The sequence below is a fragment of the Eleutherodactylus coqui genome, chromosome 10 (genome assembly GCF_035609145.1).
Source record: "Eleutherodactylus coqui strain aEleCoq1 chromosome 10, aEleCoq1.hap1, whole genome shotgun sequence".
In the NCBI taxonomy this organism is placed as follows: Eukaryota; Metazoa; Chordata; class Amphibia; order Anura; family Eleutherodactylidae; genus Eleutherodactylus; species Eleutherodactylus coqui.
This window is the reverse complement of record NC_089846.1, coordinates 411314-427077: the sequence shown is the minus strand read 5'-3', so window position 1 is coordinate 427077 and position 15764 is coordinate 411314. Positions and strand designations below refer to the sequence as shown.

General features: G+C 51.9%; 1 protein-coding gene across 1 annotated transcript; it reads right to left on the bottom strand.

The window, feature by feature from the left end:
* Positions 1–4524: 4524 nt before the first annotated feature.
* EBP (EBP cholestenol delta-isomerase) lies at positions 4525–15180 on the bottom strand. Its single transcript, XM_066579931.1, has 5 exons — positions 15041–15180; positions 10825–11181; positions 10575–10611; positions 5182–5312; positions 4525–4975 (listed from the first exon to the last, which is right to left on the bottom strand). Exons 2-5 carry the CDS (start codon positions 11123–11125, stop codon positions 4752–4754), a joined length of 693 nt encoding a protein of 230 aa, XP_066436028.1. The 5' UTR covers positions 11126–11181; positions 15041–15180; the 3' UTR covers positions 4525–4751.
* Positions 15181–15764: the final 584 nt, after the last annotated feature.

The window sequence follows — 15764 nt, the reverse complement described above, 5'->3', positions numbered from 1 at the left end:
GTTAGGGACAGTGTTTTCTTAATCTTCTAGGGGCAGAGTAGGAAGAGAGGAGGGACAGGATAGGGAGAGAGGAGGGACAGGATAGGGAGAGAGGAGGGATAGGATAGGGAGAGAGGAGGGACAGGATAGGGAGAGAGGAGGGACAGGATAGGGAGAGAGGAGGGACAGGATAGGGAGAGAGGAGGGACAGGATAGGGAGAGAGGAGGGACAGGATAGGGAGAGAGGAGGGACAGGATAGGGAGAGAGGAGGGTAGGGCAGGGACAGGTTTCCCTGAAGGGTCAGACTGAGGGTCAGACTAAGGACAGTCTAGGGCAAATTAGGGAAAGAATAGGGAGACCTTTTTTTTAAATTCAAGGGATAGTACATTGTGATGTCTGTGCCCGGCTTATCACCTCCAATCCTGGTGGGGGGCTGTGAGTGCACCATGAAGCTTTTTGTTTTGAATTGGGCAAAATGGAATGAAGTAGGGCTGCAGGAGAGCCGACCTTAGGCTTTCGGGTTATGTATATAGTATATATTATGTATGTTGGTTGGAGTGTATTATGGTTTTGTATATATTGTATATATTCACGTTTTGGGTGGTAGGTAGGTTGGGTGGGGAGTTGGGGGGAGTGGGATTCACGCCTTGAGCCATAGCCTGGCACGTCTCGAACATTGAACTCTGGGCACGGACTGGTGGAGCGGGCATGGCCCCCAGGCTGCGGCGGGCACAGTGTGGTATTTATAAAAAAAAAACTCTGGTGTGGCTTGGCACGTCCTGAACTGAACTCTGGGCACGGACTGGTGGAGCAGGCTTGGCCCCCAAGCTGCACTGGGGACCCAAAAAAAATAAACCCATATTTTTAGTTAGTTTTATGCCAGTTGGCTCGGTCTTTCTGTTTGTATTTGGTTATTTATGTTGCTATTTCAGTTATTTATGCCATTTATGTTATTGCTTCCATTTGTTCTGTGTGGGTGCAGTGCGGCACGGCTGGACCGGGAGGTGTAGTTTACAGGGTTTATGTAGTTATAGTTTCCTTAGTTTTATATTTTAGGTATATACTTGTATATTGTGTTATATGTTGAGTGTGTATGTGTGTGGGTGTGTACGGCGGGGAGGAAACACGGATATGGACATTTACTTTGTGTATGGATCACGGACTGTGGGGGAGGGGCCTTATATTGCTTTATATGGTTATTCTTAGGCCGGCTTCACACGAGCGTGACGGGCTCCGCTGCGGAATATTCCGCGGCAAAGCCCGTCACGGAGCCCCCCAGAGACCCCATACTTACCAGCGGAAGATAGCGTAAAGACGCTTCCCCGCCCACCGCCGCGTCACATGACGCCGCCGGCCATGTCACGTGAGGCGCCGGCGGTAGGCGGGAAAGCGTTTTCACGCTATCTTCCACTGTGTTACAGCGGGAGATAGCGTGAACGGACGGCTTCCATTGACTGCAATGGAAGCCGTTAGCGCGTACACCCACGGCAAATAGAGCATGCCACGGGTGAGGACGGGAGATTCACGGTGCGGAATTCCGCATCGTGAGCATTGTGCTATTAGGTTCAATAGAACCTAATAGTAGGGGGCAACGCGGCGTAAATCCGTTCGTGGGAAGGAGGCCTAATACAGGATGTAACTCAGGATCAGTACAGGATAAGTAATGTATGTACACAGTGACTCCACCAGCAGAATAGTGAGTGCAGCTCTGCAGTATAATACAGGATGTAACTCAGGATCAGTACAGGATAAGTAATGTATGTACACAGTGACTCCACCAGCAGTATAGTGAGTGCAGCTCTGCAGTATAATACAGGATGTAACTCAGGATCAGTACAGGATAAGTAATGTATGTACACAGTGACTGCACCAGCAGAATAGTGAGTGCAGCTCTGGGGTATAATACAGGATGTAACTCAGGATCAGTATAGGATAAGTAATGTGTGTACACAGTGACTCCACCAGCAGAATAGTGAGTGCAGCTCTGGGGTATAATACAGGATGTAACTCAGGAGCAGTACAGGATAAGTAATGTATGTACACAGTGACTGCACCAGCAGAATAGTGAGTGCAGCTCTGGGGTATAATACAGGATGTAACTCAGGGTCAGTACAGGATAAGTAATGTATGTACACAGTGACTCCACCAGCAGAATAGTGAGTGCAGCTCTGGGGTATAATACAGGATGTAACTCAGGGTCAGTACAGGATAAGTAATGTATGTACACAGTGACTCCACCAGCAGAATAGTGAGTGCAGCTCTGGAGTATAATACAGGATGTAACTCAGGGTCAGTACAGGATAAGTAATGTATGTACACAGTGACTCCACCAGCAGAATAGTGAGTGCAGCTCTGGAGTATAATACAGGATGTAACTCAGGGTCAGTACAGGATAAGTAATGTATGTACACAGTGACTCCACCAGCAGAATAGTGAGTGCAGCTCTGGGGTATAATACAGGATGTAACTCAGGATCAGTACAGGATAAGTAATGTATGTACACAGTAACTCCACCAGCAGAATAGTGAGTGCAGCTCTGGGGTATAATACAGGATCAGTACAGGATAAGTAATGTATGTACGCAGTGACTCCACCAGCAGAATAGTGAGTGCAGCTCTGGGGTATAATACAGGATGTAACACAGGATCAGTACAGGATAAGTAATGTATGTACACAGTGACTCCACCAGCAGAATAGTGAGTGCAGCTCTGGAGTATAATACAGGATTTAACTCAGGGGCAGTACAGGATAAGTAATGTATGTACACAGTGACTCCACCAGCAGAATAGTGAGTGCAGCTCTGGAGTATAATACAAGATGTAACTCAGGATCAGTACAGGATAAGTATTGTATGTACACAGTGACTCCACCAGCAGAATAGTGAGTGCAGCTCTGGGGTATAATACAGGATGTAACTCAGGGTCAGGACAAGTAATGTATGTACACAGTGACTCCACCAGCAGAATAGTGAGTGCAGCTCTGGGGTATAATACAGGATGTAACTCAGGAGCAGTACAGGATAAGTAATGTATGTACACAGTGACTCCACCAGCAGAATAGTGAGTGCAGCTCTGGAGTATAATACAGGATGTAACTCAGGAGCAGTACAGGATAAGTAATGTATGTACACAGTGACTCCAGCAGCAGAATAGTGAGTGCAGCTCTGGAGTATAATACAGAATGTAACTCAGGATCAGTACAGGATAAGTAATGTATGTACACAGTGACTCCACCAGCAGAATAGTGAGTGCAGCTCTGGAGTATAATACAGGATGTAACTCAGGATCAGTACAGGATAAGTAATGTATGTACACAGTGACTCCACCAGCAGAATAGTGAGTGCAGCTCTGGGGTATAATACAGGATGTAACTCAGGATCAGTACAGGATAAGTAATGTATGTACACAGTAACTCCACCAGCAGAATAGTGAGTGCAGCTCTGGGGTATAATACAGGATCAGTACAGGATAAGTAATGTATGTACGCAGTGACTCCACCAGCAGAATAGTGAGTGCAGCTCTGGGGTATAATACAGGATGTAACACAGGATCAGTACAGGATAAGTAATGTATGTACACAGTGACTCCACCAGCAGAATAGTGAGTGCAGCTCTGGAGTATAATACAGGATTTAACTCAGGGGCAGTACAGGATAAGTAATGTATGTACACAGTGACTCCACCAGCAGAATAGTGAGTGCAGCTCTGGAGTATAATACAAGATGTAACTCAGGATCAGTACAGGATAAGTATTGTATGTACACAGTGACTCCACCAGCAGAATAGTGAGTGCAGCTCTGGGGTATAATACAGGATGTAACTCAGGGTCAGGACAAGTAATGTATGTACACAGTGACTCCACCAGCAGAATAGTGAGTGCAGCTCTGGGGTATAATACAGGATGTAACTCAGGAGCAGTACAGGATAAGTAATGTATGTACACAGTGACTCCACCAGCAGAATAGTGAGTGCAGCTCTGGAGTATAATACAGGATGTAACTCAGGAGCAGTACAGGATAAGTAATGTATGTACACAGTGACTCCAGCAGCAGAATAGTGAGTGCAGCTCTGGAGTATAATACAGAATGTAACTCAGGATCAGTACAGGATAAGTAATGTATGTATACAGTGACTCCACCAGCAGAATAGTGAGTGCAGCTCTGGAGTATAATACAGGATGTAACTCAGGATCAGTACAGGATAAGTAATGTATGTACACAGTGACTCCACCAGCAGAATAGTGAGTGCAGCTCAGAGGTATAATACAAGATGTAACTCAGGATCAGTACAGGATAAGTAATGTATGTACACAGTGACTCCACCAGCAGAATAGTGAGTGCAGCTCTGGAGTATAATACAGGATGTGACTCAGGAGCAGTACAGGATAAGTAATGTATGTATACTGTGACTCCAGCAGCAGAATAGTGAGTGCAGCTCTGGGGTATAATACAGGATGTAACTCAGGATCAGTACAGGATAAGTAATGTATGTACACAGTGACTCCAGCAGCAGAATAGTGAGTGCAGCTCTGGAGTATGATACAGGATGTAACTCATATGCACACATTGTATATTACAAGTCTGCCATAGCAACTGTATTCTAACTCATATACAAAAGTAAAGTGGGAATGATGTGGTTTCTAGGGGCATTGCCATTACTTGCAGTCTGTGCTGCCATGATAAAACCTCCTTATGCATATTGTCTGGCAAGTCAGAGTCTCTCACCCCCTGCTGGTTGTTCGCAGTACTGCTCTATTCTACCCCTTGCCCACATTCAGTCCCTCTTGGTTTTGCTTGCCACTTGGGTACAATCGGCTGTTGCTTGTGATTTGCTCAGGTTGATCCAAGCGTCCAGGATGAGAATAAACGGAATAATGATCCACAGCGCATTCATGAAGACGAAGTAGAACCAGAAGTAGAGCGGGTGCCACATCTCGCTGTGCGTAAAGCCATCTCGGTACTCTGTGTAGAAGTACAGGACGTCGCCATAGAGCTGCCCTGCGGACACAGACAGACAAGTCAGCTGGTCCCGGTACGGCATGAGGTGCCACCATAAGGAGAGGTGCAGAGGATAGCACACCTGTATGGGCACAGCTTGCTGCCCCGGGGGCTCATGGGAGGGGGTGCACAGGTTAGACATCTGCTTAGAATGGGGGACCCCAGAGGACAGTGGAGATGATCTATAGCCGCCCGCTGCTTCTTACCTAGAGACACGATCAGCTGCAGCACGAAGCGGTAGGGTTTGTTCTGCAGGAAGGATGCAACGGTCCAGACGCTCATCGGGCCCCAGGCCGCGGCCGTGACAGTCTCCATGCAGACTGTGAAGTTATCAGCTCTGGGAAGAGAATGGAAGATTACGTGAGGTCCTTCATCACCCCCTTCTAGAGCCCAAGCAGTCCGTAGACTAGAACACGGAGGGAACCAGGATACAAAGGTGACCAGACGTCCCGACTTAGGCAGCACAGTCCCGCTCTCAGGACGCTGGGTCACCATGGAGGCGATTACCAGCTGCCGCGCCGCTGCTCCTGGGCTGGTGATCACCCACTGACGCTAGTGTGCACCCAGGATCATCTTCCCGCGACCTCTCCTCCTTGGTTCCGCAGGAGAAGTCTAACGGACTTAGGCTACGTGGCGGAAACACTGACCAGGCTGCTGGGAACTGAAAGCCGGGGAGCGCCGTCAGCAGGAAGCCTGCGGAGGAGGTGGGGGGAAGCGCCGCATAGTGTGACATCAGCTGCGGATACCACTGGGGCGGGGCTTGACTGTTTTTTTTAAACCCTTAAGGACGCAGCCCTTTTTCCTTTTAAAAAATGCTAACTCCTTTATTTCTCCATCTCGGCGCGGTCCGCGGATTGGACCCGCTTACTCGTCGCAGTGCGCGGCTTGGAGCCGCTTACTCGGCGCGGTGCGCGGCTTGGAGCCGCTTACTCGGCGCGGTGCGCGGCTTGGAGCCGCTTACTCGGCGCGGTGCGCGGCTTGGAGCCGCTTACTCGGCGCGGTGCGCGGCTTGGAGCCGCTTACTCGGCGCGGTGCGCGGCTTGGAGCCGCTTACTCGGCGCGGTGCGCGGCTTGGAGCCGCTTACTCGGCGCGGTGCGCGGCTTGGAGTCGCTTACTCGGCGCGGTGCGCGGCTTGGAGTCGCTTACTCGGCGCGGTGCGCGGCTTGGAGCCGCTTACTCGGCGCGGTCCGCGGCTTGGAGCCGCTTACTCGGCGCGGTCCGCGGCTTGGAGCCGCTTACTCGGCGCGGTCCGCGGCTTGGAGCCGCTTACTCGGCGCGGTCCGCGGCTTGGAGCCGCTTACTCGGCGCGGTCCGCGGCTTGGACCCGCTTACTCGGCGCGGTCCGCGGATTGTTTTTTGTGGGACGAGTTGTATTTTTCACTGGTACTGAAAAAAATTATAAGTGGGGTGAAATGAAAAAAATATAAATTCTGCCATCTTTGGGCGCGTCTTGTTTCTATGGCTACACTCTGCGACAAAAATGACCTGATAACTTTTTTTTCTGTCTGTACAAATGCAGTGGTACCAAGTTTATGTTTTTTTTGCGGTACTTTTTTCCCCATAGACAGCGTTGTGCGCGGCTCCTTTTGTGCGGGACGTCCTGCGGTTTGCGTTGGCACCATTTTCGAATACATAGGGCTTTTTGATAACTTTTTATTGGGGTGACCAAAGAAGCACATTTGGGGCGTTCCTTTTTTTTTTTCTTCGAACAGCGTTCACTGCGCAGAGTAAATAATGCGTTACTTAGATCGGACTTTTACGGACGCAGCGATAACGAATCTGGATTGTGGCTTATTATTCTATGATTCTATCTACATAAAACAAGAATCCCTCTCTGGGATCGCTGCGTCCGTAAATGTCCGATCTATCAAAGTAACGCATTATTATAAAGATGGCAAAAGGGTTTAAAACTGATCACCTTAATAATTAGTAAGATTTTATTGGTCTTAATTTTACCTGTTTTTGTCCCCCTGGGGGACCACAACCAGCGATGCTCTGATCGCTCCTGCAGTAAGATGTAATGCTATGGCCTTCCGTCACACCGCAATCTGAAAATCATCCCACAGGGTCGGCTTGATAGGCATTCAGCTATGACAGACCTGGGGCCTTTCAGAAGGCGCCTGGGTCCCACGACACCCACATGGAAATCTACAGTCTCATCGCAGGGGCCGTGCAGGACCCCCGAACATTGGTTGGGGCATTTAAATGTCCTGTGTCGTTAAGGGGTTTTAAACAGCCCTGTACTTTTTATAATGAAGGAGGAGGTGACATTATGTTGTTAGAGGGGGGGGGGGGGGGGGAGGGGGGGGGGGGGGAATCTCACTCTCCCACCCGCTGCCCCCTGGAGCATGCTCGGATGAGAATACAGTTACTCAAGAAGAGCGATGCTCGCTCATCTCTAGTTTATACACAAATGCCCAGAGCTGGGAAACAACCAAGGAGAACTGGAGCTCCGAACACAGGAAGAGAAATATGATGTCATCGGCATCACAGACACCTGGTGGGATGATACACATGATTGGATACAAGGCTTGAAGGATACAATGTATTTATAAGGAACAGGCCTAATAAGGGGAGGTGTAGTTGTGTTGTATGTTAGGAGAACATTCATCTCCACCGAGATTCAAGCTTCAGAGCTGGGAGTTCTGTAGGAACTGTTTGGGTAAGAATACAAGGAGAGAACAACAGGAAGGACACCATTGTAGGCATTTACTATAGGCCACCTGGACAAGCAGAAGACATGGAGGAACTCTTTCTACATCAGATGGCCAAGCTCTCAAAGAAGCCCAACATGGTGATCATGGGAGATTTTACCCATCCAGACATTTGTTGGGAATCTCTCAGGTAAAAGTAATGGATCCAACAGATTCTTATCCGCTCTTGGTGACAACTTTATCTTCCAGAAGGTCGAAGAGAAAACAAGGGGATCTGCTATCTTGGGTCTAATTCTTACCAGCGGGGAGGGAATGGTTGGGGAAGTAAGGGTGGCTGGGACCTTAGGAGGCAGTGATCATGATATCCTTGGATGTTGGATAACAAGGGGAGGAAGACCTGAGAAGACTCAGACCGCAAGGATGGATTTCAGAAAGGCAGATTTTACTGAACTCAGAAAGAGGAAGAATCCAATGGCTGGATGTTCTTAAGGACCGAAATGTCCAAGATGGTTGGGAAATATTGTGGAATGAGATTCTCAAAGCACAATCGTTACCAATCCCTAAAAGAAGGAAGAATGGGAAGCATTTAAAGAGACCAGGATGGAGGAACACAGAACTTGTACACATGTTAAAGAGGAGGAAAATATGTTTATCAGATGGAAAGAGGGGGGAATAACTAAGGCCCCCTGTCCACGGCCATGATTTCGCGTTGCTATGGAAAGCGCCAGCCCTGTGTCCACGAGCAGAGAATCACTGTGATTCTCCGCTCGCGGCCGGCAATTTTCAGCATGCTGCGAATTGCCCCAATTCTCCGCAGTTAGCCTGATAGGTAGGCTGACCTGCAGAGAACAGTCTGCCGGCTCCTGCTCCCAGACAGGGCTCCTGCGGCTGATATTCGCTGCGGGGTACCGCAACGCCCGTGGATAGGGGGCCTAAAGAAGAATATAATGGGGTCTGCAGGGCAACTGTAGGGCAAGTGTCTGAAAAGCTGAAGGTAATAATGAATTGAGGCTTGTAAGAGAGGCCAAAAGCAATAAAACAGGATTTGTGGTCGTCAAAGACAAAAGAAAAGTCAAAGATGCTATTGGATGCTTACAGGATGAAAATGGTGAATTGGTTAAGAATGATGTCAAGAAGGACGGACTGTTAAATTCCTATTTTGTATCTGTTTTCACTCAAAGTAGATGTAGCATCAGCTGATCTTCCCTGTGCTATTGGGGGAATAAAAGAATGCAGGCTCTCTGTAAGCAGAGAGATGGTGAGGGAACACTTAGCTAACTTACATGAATTTAAGTCCCAATGTAGGATACTAAAGGAAGCCGCGGAGGTGATTGCTGAACCCCTCGCCATAATCTGTGACAATTCCTGGAGAACAGGAGAAGCATGGGTTTGTAACAAACAAGTCATGCCAGACGAATCTAATGTCCTTCTATGACAGAATCACCAACCGGGTTGACCAGTGAAATGCGGTGGATATAGTATATCTTGGCTTTAGTAAAGCATTTGACAAAGTATCTCATACCAGACTTATTGATGAAATGACCAAATCTGGGATTGACGAGGCAACTGTTAGGTGGATTCACAACTGGCTGAGTGATCGTACTCAAAGAGTGGTCATAAATGGCTGCACATCCAAGGGGAAGAATGTATCAAGTGGGACCACAAGGCTCTGTCCTGGGCCCAGTGTTGGTCAGCATGGTTATAAATGATCTGGAGGAGGGAATTGTGGGAAACTGATCAAATGTGCCGACGACACAAAGCTAGGAGGGATAGCTAACACTAGGGAAGAGAGAGGATTCAAAAAGATCTAGAAAAGCCTGAACAGTGGTCGGCGACTAACAGAATGGTATTTAACAAGGAGAAATGCAAAGTCCTACATCTGGGCAAGAAAAATGAAGAAAGCGCATACAGAATGGGAGGAATTGGGCTAAGCAGCAGCACATGTGAAAAAGACTTGGGTATACTAATAGATCATAGACTGAACATGAGTCAATAATGTGATGCAGCAGCCAAAAAGGCAAACACAATTCTGGGATGTATTAGGAGAAGCATAGAGTCTAGATCACATGAGGTCATTATCCCCTCTACTCTTCATAGTTAGACCTCATCTGGAATACTGGGTCCAGTTCTGGGTACTCCACTTTGGGATGGGAGGAAACTGAAAGGGAGGAGACACAGATTACATATTAGACAGTGAGGGGATCAATGAGTGGAACAGGCTGCCACGGGAGGTGGGGAGTTCTCCTACAATGGAAGTCTTCAGAGGCCGGACAGACATATGACTGGGATGGTTTAATGATCCTGCACTGAGCAGGGGGTTGGACCCGACGACCCCAGAGGACCCGATGACCCCGGAGGAGCCTTCCAACTCTACCATTCTAGGATTCAATGAAACCAGGCTCGGCTAATCACCGGCCCAATACCATCCCTACAGTGAAGCCTGGTGGTGGAGCATCATGATGGGGGAGGGGAGACCGGTCAGAGTGGATGGAAAGCTGAATGGAGTAAAGTACGGAGATAATGACCACCTGATCCAGAGCACAAGGGACCTCAGACCCGGCAGAAGGGTCACCTTCCAACAAGACAATGACCCTAAGACCCCAGCCAAGCCCACACAGGAGGGGGGACTTGAGGGGCCCGGCCAGAGCCCTGAACCCAATGTGACATCTCTAGAGAGACCCGACAATGGCTGTCAGGTTGGGGGCACACCATAACATGATAGACTTTCGTTTGTGTGACCCCAGGACGCTCTGCGGACGCCCTGAAGCGGATTGTTAGTGCGATGGCTCTGCTGACAGAAAGACAGAAACTAAGCAGACCCCAAGCGGATTGGCGCTCTGCAGCCCGTTGTCAGGAGGCGTCTAGGGGCCGCTCGTCTCCAGGGGAACACAGACAAGTTTAACTCCGGCCCCCCAACAGGCGACACAGGGGGACGTAAACTCACATCATGTAGCGGCTGTCGCCTTTCCCGTATTCTTTCCCTAAGGAGAGATAGAAAACAGAGACGTGATTCCTAATGCTGGCGCCCCCCAAAGACCCCCCTCAAAGCCGGCCCCAGCAGCTGCTCTGTGGGAGGGGGGCTTCCTTCTGTTCACCGCCGCCCTCAGAGCAGCACTCGGCTCTCCAAGGCCCCAGAATGGCAGACGTGTCAGCGTCACCAAGCAGCGCCCTTCTCTGCCCCTCCCCCGCCTTACATAGCTGTGACAGGAAGGCCTGGTCCGCGGGGATCACCGGGTAGTAGAGGGAGAACCAGCCTTCAATCACGCCATGGATGAAACCGCAGACCGCGAACCAGCAGACCGCCAGGCGGCGCGCAGTGCTCATGCCAGCCACCCGATTGGTCAGGAGCCACGTGGCAGCCAGCAGCGCCCCCGATGCCGAGAACAGGAAGGCCAGGATCTGCCACACGGGCCGCTCGTTGGGACGGTAGCCCTCCATCTGCAGGTCCCGAGGCCAGTAGGGATGGGGGACGGGAGAGCCGCTCTGCGCCGCCATGTTGTGCCCACTCCTATGCAGACGATGGCGGTCGGAACTTCCAGCGACGGAGACAGCTGCAGAACAACGAGAAAGCGGGAATTACCAGACATCCGTGGAAATAGAACCTGCGACCGCGAAACGCGTCTGTGTGACCGGAGGGCGCCGCCGCAGTCCTCCTACAAACACTCCTGGCAGATCCTCGTATCAAGCGTCACTCAGAGTGGAAATGTCTAATCGTTCATTCATGCTTCTGGGGCTCCTTCACTCCTCCTGGCTCTGGTTATACTCCAGCTACCCCCGACTCTGTGGCTCCTTCACTCCTCCTGGCAGCTCCTGGCTCTGGTTATACTCCAGCTATCCCTGACACTGTGGCTCTTTCCCACCTCCTGGTCCTGGTAATGCTCCAGCTACCCCCGACTCTGTGGCTCTTTCTCACCTCCTGGCAGCTCCTGGCTCTGGTTATACTCCAGCTACCCCTGACTCTGTGGCTCCTTCACTCCTCCTGGCAGCTCCTGGCTCTGGTTATACTCCAGCTACCCCTGACTCTGTGGCTCCTTCACTCCTCCTGGCAGCTCCTGGCTCTGGTTATACTCCAGCTACCCCCAACTCTGTGGCTCTTTCCCACCTCCTGGTCCTGGTAATGCTCCAGCTACCCCCGACTCTGTGGCTCCTTCACTCCTCCTGGCAGCTCCTGGCTCTGGTTATACTCCAGCTACCCCTGACTCTGTGGCTCTTTCTCACCTCCTGGCAGCTCCTGGCTCTGGTTATACTCCAGCTACCCCTGACTCTGTGGCTCCTTGACTCCTCCTGGCAGCTCCTGGCTCTGGTTATACTCCAGCTACCCCCAACTCTGTGGCTCTTTCCCACCTCCTGGTCCTGGTAATGCTCCAGCTACCCCCGACTCTGTGGCTGCTTCACTCCTCCTGGCAGCTCCTGGCTCTGGTTATACTCCAGCTACCCCTGACTCTGTGGTTCTTTCTAACCTCCTGGCTCTGGTTATACTTCAGCTACCCCCGACATTGTGGCTCTTTCTCACCTCCTGGCTCTGGTTATACTTCAGCTACCCCTGACTCTGTGGCTCCTTCACTCCTCCTGGCAGCTCCTGGCTCTGGTTATACTCCAGCTACCCCTGACTCTGTGGCTCCTGCACTCCTCCTGGCAGCTCCTGGCTCTGGGTATACTCCAGCTACCCCCGACTCTGTGGCTCTTTCCCACCTCCTGGCTCTGGTTATACTCCAGCTACCCCTGACTCTGTGGCTCCTTCACTCCTCCTGGCAGCTCCTGGCTCTGGTTATACTCCAGCTACCCCTGACTCTGTGGCTCCTGCACTCCTCCTGGCAGCTCCTGGCTCTGGGTATACTCCAGCTACCCCCGACTCTGTGGCTCTTTCCCACCTCCTGGCTCTGGTTATACTCCAGCTACCCCCGACTCTGTGGCTCCTTCACTCCTCCTGGCTCTGGTTATACTCCAGCTACCCCCGACTCTGTGGCTCTTTCCCACCTCCTGGCTTTGGTTATACTCCAGCTACCCCCGACTCTGTGGCTCCTTCACTCCTCCTGGCAGCTCCTGGCTCTGGTTATACTCCAGCTACCCCCGACTCTGTGGCTCCTTCTCACCTCCTGGCAGCTCCTGGCTCTGGTTATACTCCAGCTACCCCCGACTCTGTGGCTCCTTCACTCCTCCTGGCTCTGGTTATACTTCAGCTACCCCTGACTCTGTGGCTCTTTCCCACCTCCTGGCTCTGGTTATACTCCTGCTACCCCCGACTCTGTGGCTCCTTCACTCCTCCTGGCAGCTCCTGGCTCTGGTTATACTCCAGCTACCCCCGGCTCTGTGGCTCCTTCACTCCTCCTGGCAGCTCCTGGCTCTGGTTATACTCCAGCTACCCCCGGCTCTGTGGCTCCTTCACTCCTCCTGGCAGCTCCTGGCTCTGGTTATACTCCAGCTACCCCCGACTCTGTGGCTCCTTCACTCCTCCTGGCAGCTCCTGGCTCTGGTTATACTTCAGCTACCCCCGACTCTGTGGCTTTTTCTCACCTCCTGGTCCTGGTAATGCTCCAGCTACCCCCGACTCTGTGGCTCTCTCTCACCTCCTGGCAGCTCCTAGCTCTGGTTATACTCCAGCTACCCCTGACTCTGTGGCTCTTTCACTCCTCCTGGCTCTGGTTATACTCCAGCTACCCCCGGCTCTGTGGCTCCTTCACTCCTCCTGGCAGCTCCTGGCTCTGGTTATACTTCAGCTACCCCCGACTCTGTGGCTTTTTCTCACCTCCTGGTCCTGGTAATGCTCCAGCTACCCCCGACTCTGTGGCTCTCTCTCACCTCCTGGCAGCTCCTGGCTCTGGTTATACTCCAGCTACCCCTGACTCTGTGGCTCCTTCACTCCTCCTGGCAGCTCCTGGCTCTGGTTATACTCCAGCTACCCCTGACTCTGTGGCTCCTGCACTCCTCCTGGCAGCTCCTGGCTCTGGGTATACTCCAGCTACCCCCGACTCTGTGGCTCCTGCACTCCTCCTGGCAGCTCCTGGCTCTGGGTATACTCCAGCTACCCCCGACTCTGTGGCTCTTTCCCACCTCCTGGCTCTGGTTATACTCCAGCTACCCCTGACTCTGTGGCTCCTTCACTCCTCCTGGCAGCTCCTGGCTCTGGTTATACTCCAGCTACCCCTGACTCTGTGGCTCCTGCACTCCTCCTGGCAGCTCCTGGCTCTGGGTATACTCCAGCTACCCCCGACTCTGTGGCTCTTTCCCACCTCCTGGCTCTGGTTATACTCCAGCTACCCCCGACTCTGTGGCTCCTTCACTCCTCCTGGCTCTGGTTATACTCCAGCTACCCCCGACTCTGTGGCTCTTTCCCACCTCCTGGCTCTGGTTATACTCCAGCTACCCCCGACTCTGTGGCTCCTTCACTCCTCCTGGCAGCTCCTGGCTCTGGTTATACTCCAGCTACCCCCGACTCTGTGGCTCCTTCACTCCTCCTGGCAGCTCCTGGCTCTGGTAATGCTCCAGCTACCCCCGACTCTGTGGCTCCTTCTCACCTCCTGGCAGCTCCTGGCTCTGGTTATACTCCAGCTACCCCCGACTCTGTGGCTCCTTCACTCCTCCTGGCTCTGGTTATACTTCAGCTACCCCTGACTCTGTGGCTCTTTCCCACCTCCTGGCTCTGGTTATACTCCAGCTACCCCCGACTCTGTGGCTCCTTCACTCCTCCTGGCAGCTCCTGGCTCTGGTTATACTCCAGCTACCCCCGACTCTGTGGCTCCTTCTCACCTCCTGGCAGCTCCTGGCTCTGGTTATACTCCAGCTACCCCCGACTCTGTGGCTCCTTCTCACCTCCTGGCAGCTCCTGGCTCTGCTTATACTCCAGCTACCCCCGGCTCTGTGGCTCCTTCACTCCTCCTGGCAGCTCCTGGCTCTGGTTATACTCCAGCTACCCCCGGCTCTGTGGCTCCTTCACTCCTCCTGGCAGCTCCTGGCTCTGGTTATACTCCAGCTACCCCCGACTCTGTGGCTCCTTCACTCCTCCTGGCAGCTCCTGGCTCTGGTAATGCTCCAGCTACCCCCGACTCTGTGGCTCTCTCTCACCTCCTGGCAGCTCCTAGCTCTGGTTATACTCCAGCTACCCCTGACTCTGTGGCTCTTTCACTCCTCCTGGCTCTGGTTATACTCCAGCTACCCCCGGCTCTGTGGCTCCTTCACTCCTCCTGGCAGCTCCTGGCTCTGGTTATACTTCAGCTACCCCCGACTCTGTGGCTTTTTCTCACCTCCTGGTCCTGGTAATGCTCCAGCTACCCCCGACTCTGTGGCTCTCTCTCACCTCCTGGCAGCTCCTGGCTCTGGTTATACTCCAGCTACCCCCGACTCTGTGGCTCCTTCACTCCTCCTGGCTCTGGTTATACTCCAGCTATCCCCGACACTGTGGCTCTCTCTCACCTCCTGGCAGCTCCCTGCTGAATTCGCTCTTCACTGATCAGGACAGTCAGCCGATTTGCTTAGCCCCGCCGTCCTCCACCCAATTACGAATCGATACTACAAGGATAAGTCGTCGGTTCATTTATTTAAGTTTAGCCCCGCCCTCCTATTGGGAAAAGGCGATATGTGATTGGGTCAATAATAGGCAGGGGGCGGGGCTTATGTTAGTGTTCGCCCCTCGGCAGACGCTCGTTCGAAGAACGTTTATTGGCTGAACTCTTAAAACTTTCCGCCCCCAAAACGTGATTGGTTAGAGATGTTACAGCAACTCTCTGACGTCAGAAGGTCAGGTGATACCTCCCGGTCACATGATTCTGGTGTGTTGGCGCAGACGGTAGAGGGCAGCATTGAGCACTGCAATAACTCCATGCCCCGCCCTCCTTTGTATGTTACGGCTGCTATTCTAAGGGCTAGGAATGGTAGAACCTGCAGGAGATCGCAGAATTATAGGCAGTCAGGTCGTATCTGCCGCCAGGCGGCGCTCGACGCGGTTATCTCCTTAGAAGTTATGTAGAAGTAGAAACGTGTGAGAGTTGTATGTAGTGATGTCGTTCTAACGCTAGGCGGCAGTTTTATAGTAGTCATTCTACCACTAGGTGGTAGTACAACATAGCGCCCCGAAAATGTCGCATTGTTAGAGGATTTCGGTCACGTGACGCCTAATCACGCCCCTACCTCGGTCTCA